Source organism: Martes martes, assembly GCF_963455335.1.
Source record: "Martes martes genome assembly, chromosome: 3".
Lineage (NCBI taxonomy): Eukaryota > Metazoa > Chordata > Mammalia > Carnivora > Mustelidae > Martes > Martes martes.
Window position 1 is genome coordinate 102,320,948 of NC_137890.1, and position 14,476 is coordinate 102,335,423.

Below are 14,476 nucleotides of genomic sequence, written 5' to 3' on the forward strand. Positions count from 1 at the left end.
TAGAAGGATTTCTAGGGTTTTGCTGTGCTTCTAAGGCAGTACAAATATATGTAGAGGAAGTTGCCTAAAACTGTTTCCAAACACTCCCATATCTGCTTCGCAGCCCCATTTGATTACAAACGCTCAGGTACACGCTAGACTACGTAAAACTCCCTCCCTGGCCTTCTGTGCCTTGCCTTGTTTGGTCCTGAAGTGTTTTTCCTTCATCATGCTGTCAGGTAGTTGTCTTTGTAGTGCTATGTATTTCACCAGGAGCTTTATAGGCGTGATTTTCATTTCATTCAGTAGAAATAATGTTTGGCAGATTCAAAAAAGTCTCAGGGTTTATCTATGGTTATATATTTCAGATTATTATCTCTTAGAAATAATTTTGTCTGATTCAAAGATGAGATGATCCTAAATGAAGGTGTAGACAGGTTACTTTAGGAATAGAGCCTTAATGGACTGTGATTTGAATCTCAGGATATGCGTCAAACTTCATGGCTGATTTTCCTGGCATTGCCTCAGGTGTTTCAGGTAACTCATCATCAGATATCAGGAAAGAGAATTGATGAACAAATGATACTCAGTAACCATTTTTTTCACTGAGATAATCCACCCATGAAATTTCACATAACCAAACAAAATAATGCTGTGACTTCCAAAGCATTCAGATGGGCTACATGTCTTAAAACCAATCACTTCAAGTGGATGTTGTTTTGCAGTCAGTTGCAATTTAAGTAGGGAAAGAAGTGCTAAGGCTTTTTCTTTTCTAAGTGGTGTTAGAATTTCACTTTGATCTACCATTGTTCTCACCCACGTTTGTCTCATGACCACTTGACACCCTGGGAGACGTTAATTCATACCATTGGTGCTCATAGGACTCCCCTTTCTTTTATCCCCCAGCAGTCTAAAGCTTTTGTTTCACCTGACGCTTACATAGTAGGTCAAGATGTCTGGAAGAAAGTTATGTCTTAATGGTTGTCTGACTTAATAACAGATCGACTAGCCTGTATTTTGGGAGTTCTAGAGCTACTGAATCTCACTGAGTGTGATTTGTGCTGTCATCCATTAGGAAGCTTGCTAATTTCTGATTAAGAGGTTAGTGAGGGACCAGTGGCGCTATAGATCTTTCAGCTTTTACCTTTTGTAGTACTTTTACTTTAATTTTAGATTTTTTGTGGGATTCTGATATAAGCCTTTCACTTTTTAGAAACTCTTACATTGATTTTGTGGTGGAAGTACAACTCATCATTACACATCTTAGTTGTCAGAACAGTTTCTTCTTATTTAGATTATTTCCTGGGCAGTCTTACTCGGTTCATTTATTTTGCATTTATAAAGTATTCTTTTAGAAAATACTGTCCAGAGGGAGATTCGTGTATATACATTTTAACCAAAAGTAAGAGTTTTCACTGGATAAAATTACCTGGGTTCCTCTAGTGGTGGCTTTACGTGACTATCTACAAGTCACTTAACTTAGCCTGATTGCCACCTATAACATGGATGACGAGAGTCTTCAAGCCAGTATGCCTGTTACCCCTTTGGAATAAACTAGGTAATATAAATCTAAGACTGGGAAACTAAGTCAGCTGCCAGTGTTAGCATATGGATGGCCAGCTGTACTCCTTAAGGTTTAGAAATGATTAAAACATTTTTCATTTTTTTATAACACCTGTTTTTGAGTGTCCCTGGGAAACATAAAACTTATTTTTCTGAAATGTAGGAGTATTTCATTACCAAAAGAAATTTCAAGTAACTACTTTTTCAGCTCCTGGCATCCACTCTCTCAATAAAAATTTTTAGTTGTGAGAAGAATATGTTTTATCTTCCTTGTGTAGAAGAGATAATGCTTGTATGTATGCATGGGCCTGTATGTGTGTGTATGTATGTGTTACTCTTTAGGCTGTTATTCTTAATGGTACCCACAGTGTATTTTTCTTAAAAATTACTAAAAATTCAGGCACTTTGGTCCCAAAGAGTATTTAATCATGCCTTATCAAAAAGGCCAATTGGCATATGTAGTATATAAATTTTTATTATCTGATAATGGGTGAAGTTTTACTTTTATTTTTCCTGTCATAATGCTAAATAGAGCGGCTCCTCCATCAAATAAGGAAGTAAGAAGGAGTGATTTTGCTTTTACTGACTTAACCTGGGGGTTTGGGTTAGATAATAATTTTAAAATGTCTAAATTACCTGTTTCTGTGAATCTAATAAAGAAATATTTTTATGAAAAAATTACCCAATTGTATATTAAAGCATAGGAATTTTTAAAAATTTTTTACTATGCAGTTTCTTCATTTAGCTCGTTTTTGTTGTTCCCTATATTGTTGTATAAGATGACTTTATAAATGTAGTTTAAGTTACTGCCAGAAAAGTGTAACTTTCCATTTTATGCAATTCTTGTAACATTTTATTCTGACATTAACATTGTTTGCCAACCTGTTATTCCTTAGCCTGTTCGTCCTCTGCAGTCCTCTTCACAGCCTGTTCAGTACTCTACAGCCCCTTACCCATCCCCGCTCCTGCCAGTCTCACCCACCCAGCAATACTCCGTGGTACTATATCTCTATTCACCTCCTGCATTGTTTCTGTGGGCTGATGTGTGGTGGATGCTCATGAATGTAATTAATGTGATATAATCTTCTGTGATTAGTTAAAGTCATGGACACAAATATACCGAAAAAGTGTTTCTGACCTGTATTAGAAATAATTTAATCTCTACTATATAATATTTGTTATATTGGCATATTACAGTGATGGTATAAATCCTAATCTTTTCCTGCCTTTTCATAATGAAATGATTTTCATATTGACTATTCTAGTCCTAAGATGCTTAGCTACTTTTCTCATTGAGGTCAGTGGTATCTTTGCAATCCTGGAATGGCAGCTTTCATCTGGGTTTGAGACTTTCTATTCTTTCCCCAATACATAGGTAGTGTAGCCTTCATACCAGTTATTAAGGTGAATTGGATCTTATAATTACACAAGACATAATGTATATTTCTAAAGAAGATCCCTAGATATTTAATCTATGACTGTAAAGAAATTGTACCTTCTTCAATCCAAAGCATGCCCCAAGTTATACCTCTCAGTAAGAGCTTAGGAGCACCAGTACCATGTGTTCTCTCTATGACCTTCTGTAGTTACTAAGAATAGGGAACAACCATGTAAAGTACTTCCTGCCTAGTGACTAACATGAAATCAGTATTGAATAAGTGTTACTTTCGTTCCCTTAAAATGAGTCTCAGCCCAATATACTTTTCCCAGTGATGATGCTGTTATTTTTCTAGACTATATGGCATCACATTTTAACATTACTTTTCAAGTTAAATTGTAAGCTATATCTTAAAATCACTTGACACTTTTTAGAAACATTTTCTTTTATTTAGGAGTGTTTTTGTTTTGAGCTGGTGGCAACCTTATTTAACAGCATCAGCTCTGAATGATTTTCGAAATGACTTCCAGTCTGAAAGAATAAAATTTTTCCAGCATTGAAAAGATTGAAAGCATCATCAAGAATAGCATAAAAGTCTCAAAAATGTTTTGAAAGATAGTAGATTATTGGAATAAGAAAATGACTTTTTTTTTTGAGATGACACCGATGGTAGTGTATAGTTAAAATGTTTGGCCAGATTACTATGTATTTACAGCTAATAAGTATATTGGTACATTTTTCCCTTTTGAAAGTATTCGTTGAACTAGGCTAATAGTGCTAGAGTATGTCAGAGCAGCACTGGGAAGAGTAAACCACATATTTTCAGTCACTGAATCAGGTTCCCCTTTTCAATCCCTTGTCTTCTCCATAGCCATAGTGTACTTTGCAAAAAAACAGCAGACTGTAGAAATTGCAGACATGTCGACTTTGATCTGACAACTCAATGACCACGATTTTTTAAGTAACTTTTTCCAAAATTCTCCTCTTAACAAATTGTGGCATATATTGTTGCCAATTTGTGGCTCTTTGGGAGCCAAGGGGATGCCATTTTAATGCCATTTTGGTCATTTCAGTGATATTATCTAGACCAGCCAGAACTGGTCTTTATGCTGTTGAGTCAGAGAAAACATTTGTCAGATGGCATGTTAAATCATAACCGTCTCTTGGCTAGACACCACTGCCTGCTCACTAAGTAGCAAAAGTAGTAGGAAACTGTTGTTTGCATTAAATTTGTATTAACATCTGACTTTAGGAAGAGACTGAAAAACACTAGGGAAGAATAATGTTTGTAGCCAAATTATTTTTGAGAGATTAGAAGACTGGGGTAGGTAGATTTTATGTATTTTATTTCATTCTGCATAGAAGCAGAATTTTGTCTTTCAGGAAGAGAGGTAAAGAGTATAATTAGTACCATGCCTTGCTAGTTACCTGGTCCTTGAAGTCCCTTCAGAAAATGTTAACTGTATAACATAAATATGTCCAGTTTCACTTCCACGTCATAATGTGCCTTTAATCATCATTTAAATAAGTGTCTTTCCATTTTTTATTGTGAAGTGTTGCTACACCCTACACTTCTGCATGCTATGCACTCCACTAGATACACTTTATAAGTAATTTGTAATGACAGCATTGTAATATTCCTACCTCCCTGCCTCAGAGTTCTAATTTTATTGGAACTGTTCTATTAAATCATACGTTATAGATGTATGATATCCATAATGCATACACTTCAAATTATCTTAAAATATATGAAGCGGGGTTTTTTTCTATAAGCTTGGTAAGCTTTTTGGTAGGTGTGTATGGAAGGTGTACTCATTTCTGACTTTTCCCTCTTTTAGCAGGACAACCTTGGGTCACAGTTTAGCCACATGAGTCTTGCCCGCCAGCCATCTGCAGATGGTTCCGACCCTCACGCCACCATGTTCCAGTCCACTGTTGTTCTTCAGTCCCCACAGCAGTCTGGTTATATCATGACGGCAGCCCCTCCACCACCACCGCCGCCGCCACCGCCACCACCTCCCCCACCTCCCCTGCCACCTGGGCAGCCAGTCCCTACTGCTGGCTATTCTGCCTCTGGCCATCCTGTCAGCCAGCCTGTGCTTCAGCAACAGGGATATATTCAACAGCCCTCACCACAGGTACGTCGCTTTTTCATCTTTTTTCTCCCACAGAAACTTCTTCATTTAAGATCAACTTAACCCTAATTAGAAAGCTTACTTTTAATTTCACATAGAGAGAATTTGTGACAATGTATAAACAAAGCTGGTCATCATCTTCTGTTCTCTGGAGATTTTCAGATGACACTAGACAACCACATAACTAGTAGACACGTCAGTTGGATGGTTAAAAGTATGCAGCCTTTGAGTTTCCTCTTGATTGATTTGTTTTAATTAGCTTAAGAGAAACACAAGGTAAACGCACTATAAAAATAAAATGATGCATTTCAGGAAGAAGTAGGTTAGCTTAGAAAGAATTAACATCACAATACTAATAAAGCTTTATTGTTATTTCTTTACATTTACTTAGATATTTCTTAATTTTTCTCAACAGTATTTTGTAGTTTTCATTATATAAGTATTGCATATATTTCATTATATATATCTCTAAGTATGTAATGTTTTTAAATGCTTCATGGGGCACCTGAGTGGCTCAGTCAGTTGAGCATCTGCCTTCAGCTCAGGTCATGAACTCAGGGTCCTGGGATTGAGCCCCACATCAGGCTCTCTGCTCAGTGAAGAATCTGCTTCTCCCTGTCTCTCTAACCCTTCTCCCCTACCCCCTGTTCGCCCACCACCCCTGCGCATGCTCTTGTTCTCTCAAGTAGATAAAATCTTTAAAAAAAAAAAGTGCTTAGGGCGCCTGGGTGGCTCAGTGGGTTAAAGCCTCTGCCTTCAGCTCAGGTCATGATCCCGGGATCCTGGGATCGAGTCCCGCATCGGGCTCTTTGCTCAGCGGGGAGCCTGCTTCCTCCTCTCTCTCTCTCTCTGCCTGCCTCTCTGCCTACTTGTGATCTCTGTCTGTCAAATAAATAAATAATAAAAATCTCAAAAAAAAATTAAAAAAAAATGCTTAGTGTTCTAAAGGAAATTATTTTAAAATTTCATTTTCTGTTCATCATTTGCTCATATGTAGAAATAAGGTTGATTTTTGTGTTTTGATCTTGATCTTGTATCCTGTGGACTTTCTAAATTTAATTATTCTGGTACTTTTGTCATAGACTGCTTAGGATTTTCCAAATTGAAGATCATTTCTACATACATTATCCTTTCCAATGCATATGCCTTTTATTCCTTTTTCTTGCCTTATTGAATTGCCTACAAGCTCTAATGTTGAATATACACACAACAGGGGACAGTAAAATCCCTCAAATTCATTTATTAACTTAAAGCAAAGTTTTTAAAAGTTCATATCCTTCCTTGTTTCCAGTCTTAGGAAAAATATTTGGTCTTCCATTATTAACTATGATATTATCTGAGTTTTTTGCCCTCTGTCATGCCCTCCATCAGGCTGAGAAAATTTTCTTAGTTTGGTGAGAGTCTTTACCATGAATTGAGTATTAAATCTTATAAAATCTCCTTTTCTGCATCTATTGAGATGATCATGTGATTTTTCTCTTTTATTCTATCTATACAGTGAATTATTGTGACTGACTTTTGAACGTTAATACTTTCAGGGGCGCCTGGGTGGCTCAGTGGGTTAAAGCCTCTGCTTTCAGCTCGGATCATGATCTCAGGGTCCTGGGATCGAGCCCTACATCGGTCTTTCTGCTCAGCGGGGAGCCTGCTTCCCCCCGCCCCCCTCTGCCTGCTTCTCTGCCTACTTGTGATCTCTGTCTGTCAAATAAATAAAACCTTAAAAAAAAAAAAAGTTAATACTTTCATTTGAGAGCACACTCCCACTTAGTCATGATAGAATATCTTTTTATATGTCACTGGATGCATTTTGCTTATATTTTCCTTACTGATTTTTGCATGCATGTTCATAATGGATATTGGTCTGTTGTTTGTGTTTAATGTCTTTTTTTAGGTTGTAGCATCAAGATGGCAGTGATACTGGCTTCCAAATGAATTGGATATGGTTGCCTCCTTCATTTCCTAAAACAGTTGGTATAGGATTCTTCTTAACATCCTTCTTAAATATTTGCTAGAATTCACTAATGCATCCCTCTGGACTTGGAGTTTTTTTGTGGGGAAAATTTTAAAATACAAATCAATTTTTTAGTAGATATAGAGCTAATCCAATTTCCTGTTCCTTTTTGGATTGAATTTTGTAGTTTGTATCAGTTTGCCAAATTTATTGGCAAATGGTCAGTCATGATATCCCCTTATTGTAATTTTAGTATCTTAAGGATCGATAGTGGTATTGCCTCTGTAATTCTTAATGTTGGTAATTTCACTCCTATCTTCTTTTTGCTTTATTTACTTAAGAGATTTATCAATTGCATTGGTGTTTTTTAAAAACCAACTTAGGATTTCATTAATTTTGTATTCATTTTCTATTTGAATGATTTCTACTCTCTACTTTTACCATTATTTTCTTCCTTTTGTTTATTTGGGTTTCATTTGCTCCTTTGTGTCTGACTTCTTAAAGTGGAAGCATAGATCATTGATTTTTAGATTGTTCTTCCCTTCTAAATAAATTTTTAATGCTATGGATTTCCTTCTAAGCACCATTTCAGCTGCAGACCACAAAACAATGTGTTATGTTTTTGTTATCCTTTCATTCATAATGTTTTGTCTCTTTTTTGTATGTGTGTCTTTTTTGACAGATGATTTATTTAGAAGTATTATTTAATTTCCAAATATTTCAGGCTTTCTAAATACCTTTATTATTATTGATTCTGTTTTAGTTTCATGTGGTAATCTACCCTAAGATTTCATTGTTTTGGGGGTGCCTGAGTGGCTCAGTCATTAAGTGTCTGCCTTCGGCTTGGGTCATGATCCCAGGGTCCTGGGATCGACCCCCGCATCAGGATCCCTGCTCAGCGGGGAGCCTGCTTCTCCCTCTCCCACTCCCCCTGCTTCTTTTTTATTTTCTACAAATTTAAAATTTTTTTTTAATTTTTTTCCGTTTTATTTTATTTTATTTCTTTTCAGTGTTCCAAAATTCATTGTTTATGCACCACACCCAGTGCTCCGTGCAATACGTTCCCTCCTTAATACCAACCACCACTCCCCCTGCTTCTGTTCCCTTCTCTCACTGTGCCTCCCCTCCCCCGTCAATTAAATGAATAAATAAATACAATCTTAAAAAAAAAAAATTTCTTTGTTTCAGAATCTCAAGTCTTATTTTATGTCCCAATATGTACTCTTTTGGGGGAAGATTCATGTGCACTTGAAAAGAATTTGTATTCTATCATTTTAGCGTTTTGTGATTTCTTTTGGTTTTGTTTTGAGATAAAGGTCACATAATATAAAATTAACAATTTCAAAGTGAGCATTTCAGTGACATTTAGTACATACACAATGTTTTGCAACCATCACCTCTCTCTAGTTCCAAAACATTTTATTTTTATCACCCCAGAAGAGAACTGTACTCATTAAGCAGTTACTACCTATTCACCCCATTCCCCAGCTCCTGGCAACCATCAGTCTCCTCCATTCGGTCTCTAAAGATTTGCCTATTTTGGGTACTTCATATTAATGGACTCATGCAATGTTACCTTTGTGTCTGGCTTCTTTAGCTTAACATGTTTGATGGTTAATCCACATTGTAGCATTTATCAATACTTCATTTCTTCTTTTGTCTGAATAATATGCCATTATATGAATATACCACCATTTGTTCATCTTTTCAACAGTTGATAGATTTGAGATGTTTCCGCCTTTTGCCCATTGTAAACAGTGCTGTTATGAACATGTAGGTACATGAACATGTAGGTACATGTTTTTATTCAAGTGTCCACTCATTTATTTGAGTTTATACCTAGGAATAAAATTGCTGAATTATATGGTAATTCTATTTAACTTTTGGAGAAATCGCCAGCCTGTTTTCCACGGTGTCATTTTATATTCCCATCTGCAATGTATAAGGGTGCCAATTTCTCCATATTTTGATAGTAACACTATTTACTTTTTTAAAAATTGTTATTATTATCCTAGCCATCCTGGTGATGTGAAGTGGGTAATTCATTGTGTTTTTTTAAATAATTTTATTTATTTTTAATTTTTTTATTAACATATATTATTTGCTTCAGGGGTACAGGTCTGTGAATCATCGGTCTTACACAATTCACAGCACTCCCCATAGCCCACACCCTCCCCAATGTCCATAACTCAGCTACCCTATCCCTTACCCTTCCCAGCAACCCTCAGTTTCTTTCCTGAGATTAAGAGTCTCTTATGGTTTGTGTTGTTTTGACTTGTATTTTCCTAATGATATGTAATGTTGTTCGTATACTAGACCCTCATCGGGTATGTGATTTGCAAATATGTTCATCTGTTCTATCAGTTGTCTTTTGACCTTTTGATAATGTCCTTAATGTATAAAAATTTAACCTTGATGAAATCCATTTTATCCATCTTTTCATTTTACTGCTCATTGCTTTTCTAGTCATATCTAAGAACCCATTGCCAAATCCAAGGTTGTGAAGATTTTATCCTTGTGTTCTCTTTTACAAGTTTTGTGGTCTTTGGCTCAAATAATTAGGTCTTTTATCCATTTTGAGTTAATTTTTGCATATGATAATGCAGTATAAGGGTCCAACATCATTCTTTTGCATGTGTGTTGCTATCTGTTCTGGCATCACTTGTTGAAGCCACTGTTCTTTTCCCATTGAATGGTTTTGGTACTCTTATCAAATATCAGTTGACCTTAAAAGTAAGAGTTTATTTCTGGACTCTTAACATTTATGCTATTCTCCATTTCCACCTTTGTGCCCATACTACACTATTTTATTACTGTATCTTTGTGGTAAGTTTTAAAATCAAGAAGTGTGAGTCTTCCAACTATTCTTTTTCAACACTGCTTTGACTATTTGCCTATATGGCTTGTGGTTGCATGTAAATTTGACGATTGGCGTTTCCATTTCTGCAAAAGAGGCCACTGAAATTTTGATAGCGATTGCATTGAATCTGTGGATTACTTTGGATATTACTGCATCTTAATATTAAATCTTCCAGTCTAATGAACATGGGATGCCTTTCCATTTACTTAGGTCATCTTTGATTTCTTTCATATTTTACTGTTTCTTGCATTTAGTATTCTCTAAGTAAGTATCAGTTGAGCCAATGTGGTTGATTCATGTCTTTCAGATCTTTTATCCAGTTCTATCAATAAGTGATAGTGGATTTGTCTATTTCTCTCTTAAATTCTGCCAGTTTTTAAAATAATACTGAAACCTATATTGAGCAATTTATAGTTAGCACTTCTTCCTGATATATTGACTCATCTCATTATGAAATGTTTTTCTCTCTCTAGTATTGTTTCTTGTCTTAAAACATTTTATCTGACTTTTGTAGTGACTTCAGCACTCTTTTGATGAGCGTTTCAAGGGTATGCCTTTTCCACCCTCTAATTTGTGACCTTAATATTTATTTTTTTTAAGATGTTATTTATTCATTTTGAGAGACAGAAAGAGAGAGAGCAAGAGAGCACAAGCCAGAGGGAGGAACAGAGGGAGAGGGAGAAGCAGACTCCTGGCTGAGCAGTAAGCCTCATGTGGGAGTCGATCCCAACACCCTGGGATCATGACCGGAGCCAAAGGCAGACACTTAACTGACTGAGCTACCCAGCCACCCCTGTGACCTTAATATTTAAAGTCTATCTTTTGCATATAGTTATATAGTTCATCTCTGCTGTTCTATCTTGTCTCACTGGAATGTGTAGTCCTCTTAGCTTTAATATGTCTGTTGACACTGTTAGAGATAGGTATGTCACATTTCCATTTGTTTTCTATTTGTTCTATCTCTGTTTTATTCCTATATGCCTCCTTTCCTGCCTTTTGTATTACTTGAACTCCTTCAGTGTCTTAATTTAGTTTTTCTTTGGCCTTTTTACTACCACGATCCTTTAAATCTTATGTTTGTATGGTTTCTTTAGGGATATGATATGTATCTTTAGGTTATTGCTATCTATTTCAAGTTCATATGAAACTGCAAGTAAAATACAGTAGTCACATTAACAGTATAATTTTATTTACCTCCAGTTGTTTGTGCTGTTGTTGTCATATACATTGTGTGTGTATGCTTTATAAATAAAATATATCATGGTACGATTTTTGCCTTAAACAATGATGTCTTTTTATTTAAAGATTTTATTTATTTGACAGAGAGAGCGCATAAGTAGGCAGAGAGAGGGGGGAAGCAGGCTCCCTGATGAGCCGTGAGTCCAATACGGGGCTCAATCCCAGGACCCTGAGATTCTGACCTGGGCCAAAGGCAGAGGCTTAACCCACTGAGCCACCCTGGGTCTCCAGTGATGTCGTTTTTTAAGTAAGGGGGAGAAAAGTATATACTCGTGTATATAAACACATATGAAAAGCATAATAATAGATTACGATCTGAAATTAGGACATACCTATTGTTTGCTGATACCTCCTGGAACAATTAGGGATCATGTGTGTATTGCATCTAATGGTTCAAAAACAGAAGAATGTTACGGTAAATTTAGGGGATTCTTGGCTTATAAGTGATTTAGAAATTCTGTATTCAACTGGTTTCCAGAAAAAATAGGCAGTCTTTAAGATGTTTACAGATGTCTCTTCTTTTAGAAGTAACCTGATTAGAATAGCAGAACCTGAAAGTGCTTATGAAGCTAATAAAATTAATTTACCACAAATTTCTACATCACTGAATTAATTGTTTATTCCTTATTCCAAACTAGGTCAGATTACCTTAAGAGAAATGCACAATTAATATAAATAGCTCCAGAAGGAAATAGAATCAAGCTAGTCTTACTGGGTTTTTCCCCAGCTTTATTAAGATACAATTGACAAATAAGATTTGTATTGGCATTTTAATTTACATCAGAGATATGAGAAAAAGAATGGGAGCAGCGCAATAGATATAGATAGACTGGCTAATTTGTACAATGGTTGCAGTTCAGCATTCAGATTGCATGAGCTAGCATTGTATATGTTTCAACCAAGATAAATCTCAAAGAATGTTAATTGCAAAATAAGTTGCATGAAGTTGTATATAGTAGAGCACCATAAATGTAAATTTTTAAAATCCTCAACAATTTTCTTTACAGATAACATATATATATACACATACATAAATATATATATATATAGAGAGAGAGAGAGTAGCAGTTTAAAAACATTTATAGGAATCATATATACCAACTATAGGATAATGGTTTTTCTGTTGAACATAGGGCAAAAGAATGTTGGAGTGAGGCCTTAGCTATTTTAATAGTGTTTGGTTTTATAAAAGAAGGAGAAAAATCTGAAACAAAAATGCCCAAAACCTTTAAACCTATTAAATCTAATTGCTAGGCATATTTGTAGGTGTCTTTTGTTGTGTATACTGCATGCTTGAAATTTTTTTTTAAATTTTCAGTTAAATTTAAAGCTAAGAAAATCTGGTTTTGGATGATATTAAAAAGAAGTATTATTCATTACACTCTTTTGTTCCTCAGAGAAGACATTTCTACTGCAAATGAAATTGATTTTTTTTCTCTCGATACTTATCCTAGATGCCAGCCTGTTTCTGTGCTCCAGGCCACTATCACTCCAGTCAACCTCAGTATCGCCCAATCCCTTCTGTCCATTACAATTCACATCTAAACCAACCACTGCCACAGCCTGCACAGCAGACAGGTGAGTAATATTTCTGAGGCTATACTCTCTTAGCTGTGGCTATTGCTTTTTTCATTCTGCTTTATTTCAGTCTTACTATTAAGATATTGCCCCACTCTGCCTGTCAGGGGTCTCATGTATGGCCCATATGAATATACAAACCACTGAGATTGAAAGAGTGGGCAAATCTTAGCACCTGCCAGAAAGTACCTCTGCCAGGTTTATATGGTAAAGTGTTTAGAGCCATAAGGAGAAGACTGTATTAGGCCAAGCAAAGTGATGAGTGGCTTCCTGTTACTCACTGCCATTGTGATAAAGCCGCCTTTGGGGCTAGGTAATCCACCTCTGTTAACAACAAAAGAGAGACAATGCAAGCTAAGATGTCTCATGAGCAGCTAACTAGAAGCAAGGACCCAAATGACCCAACTCTGAGAATCTAGCCTGGTGGAGATATTCTGATGTCTTGGTTTCAGTATGCTTTTTAAAGGAATAATGGTCAAACTTTTTCATGTTTAATTTTTCGGTTTGCTGGTTGTATAGTGAAAGGTATTTTTAAACCAAATGCAGTCTAATACTAGGCATATCACATATATTAAAACTAAAAAGATTCTTTCCCTTATGTTCCTCTTAAATTTTCTTTAAGCTTTCAGTGAAAACTATTGTGACCTCAGTGTAAAAACCTGTCTTGACTGAATTTATTTCTTTCTGTGCTTCCCACCTCGATTTGTACTTCTGCCCTAGATGTGTAGTAAGATACTTTTCAGTCTTTCATAACTCTAGCAGTTGAAGTGGAATGTTTATTGGTATCTTTGAGGCCTTTTTAGCCGGTTGTCACTGTTGGAGGCTCTCTCACTATATCAGCGTGACTCACTGAGGCCACATAACCCTCCACTTAGGCAGTTTCTTGCTCTTGATATTATGTGCAAGTCTTAAGAGGAGCCGCAGTTTTAGGAGAAAGACGTCTGCACAGGGCAATCTGGTGAGAAGTATTTTCATTTCTCCCCACTCGTGCAGTTTTCAGTGATCATTGGGACTCACCAGCTTCCTTAACCAGAGAGGATTCTTACTTATCACCCCTGTAGGGGACCTTTCAGATTCTTAATCCATTGTTCCTAGGAGTCATCTTATACTTAATAGAAGGTCTTCCCTTTTTTGTGTTACTAGCCCTGTATTGTATGTATGAGAAATGTTCTTCCAAAGGATATTGAGTACAAACATTGTTCATTTTAGCCAACTTAGAATTAATTGGTCTTCTTTCTTAATTATGACTCCCTTTAGTTCAAGTTTTCCTGAAGTTTGATAATACATTCTGCTTCAAATACAAATTAGTACATGCTCAAATTTTGAAAGTCATCAGAAGTTCTTTATATGGGAGCATTCATTGTGCCACTGCTCATTCATTAGCTTTAGACACATTGTTATTTTATTCTAATAGAAATTATTTTCTGAGTTTTCCTGGGCCACAGTGACTGACTTTTCATATTGTTTTTGTTTTGATTTTCTTCTTTCAAAATTGTAATACAAACTATAGTTAATGTCATGATAACAAAAAAGAAATTTACCTTCATTCTCACCGTTCAAATATCTTCTGTGTGGCTGATTAACTTAGTTTATTAGTATAGCCTATTAATGAGGCAAGCAGAGATCCTTTGATCTGTATTTGTGTGAGTTTATTAGTTTTCTTTTCCATCACTAGATTTTTATTCCTCTGCATTGTCATACTCCCTACAGAATTAAACTTTCAATCACAGGTCGAACCAGTGTGCTTTTAAAAATGTATCTCAACAAAATATTCCCACTTAATGGAAAACAAC

General features: G+C 35.9%; 1 protein-coding gene across 2 annotated transcripts in view; it reads left to right on the forward strand.

Moving 5' to 3' along the window:
- Positions 1-14,476, forward strand: part of R3HDM1 (R3H domain containing 1) — a gene marked incomplete at its 5' end in the record, with an annotated part of 131,595 nt that overhangs the window by 45,842 nt on the left and 71,277 nt on the right. For both annotated transcript variants that reach the window (XM_080799233.1, XM_080799234.1), the window contains 2 exons: positions 4,759-5,058; positions 12,560-12,683. In XM_080799233.1, the coding sequence (XP_080655359.1) occupies positions 4,759-5,058; positions 12,560-12,683 (424 nt within the window). The remainder of the gene's footprint in view (positions 1-4,758; positions 5,059-12,559; positions 12,684-14,476) is intronic.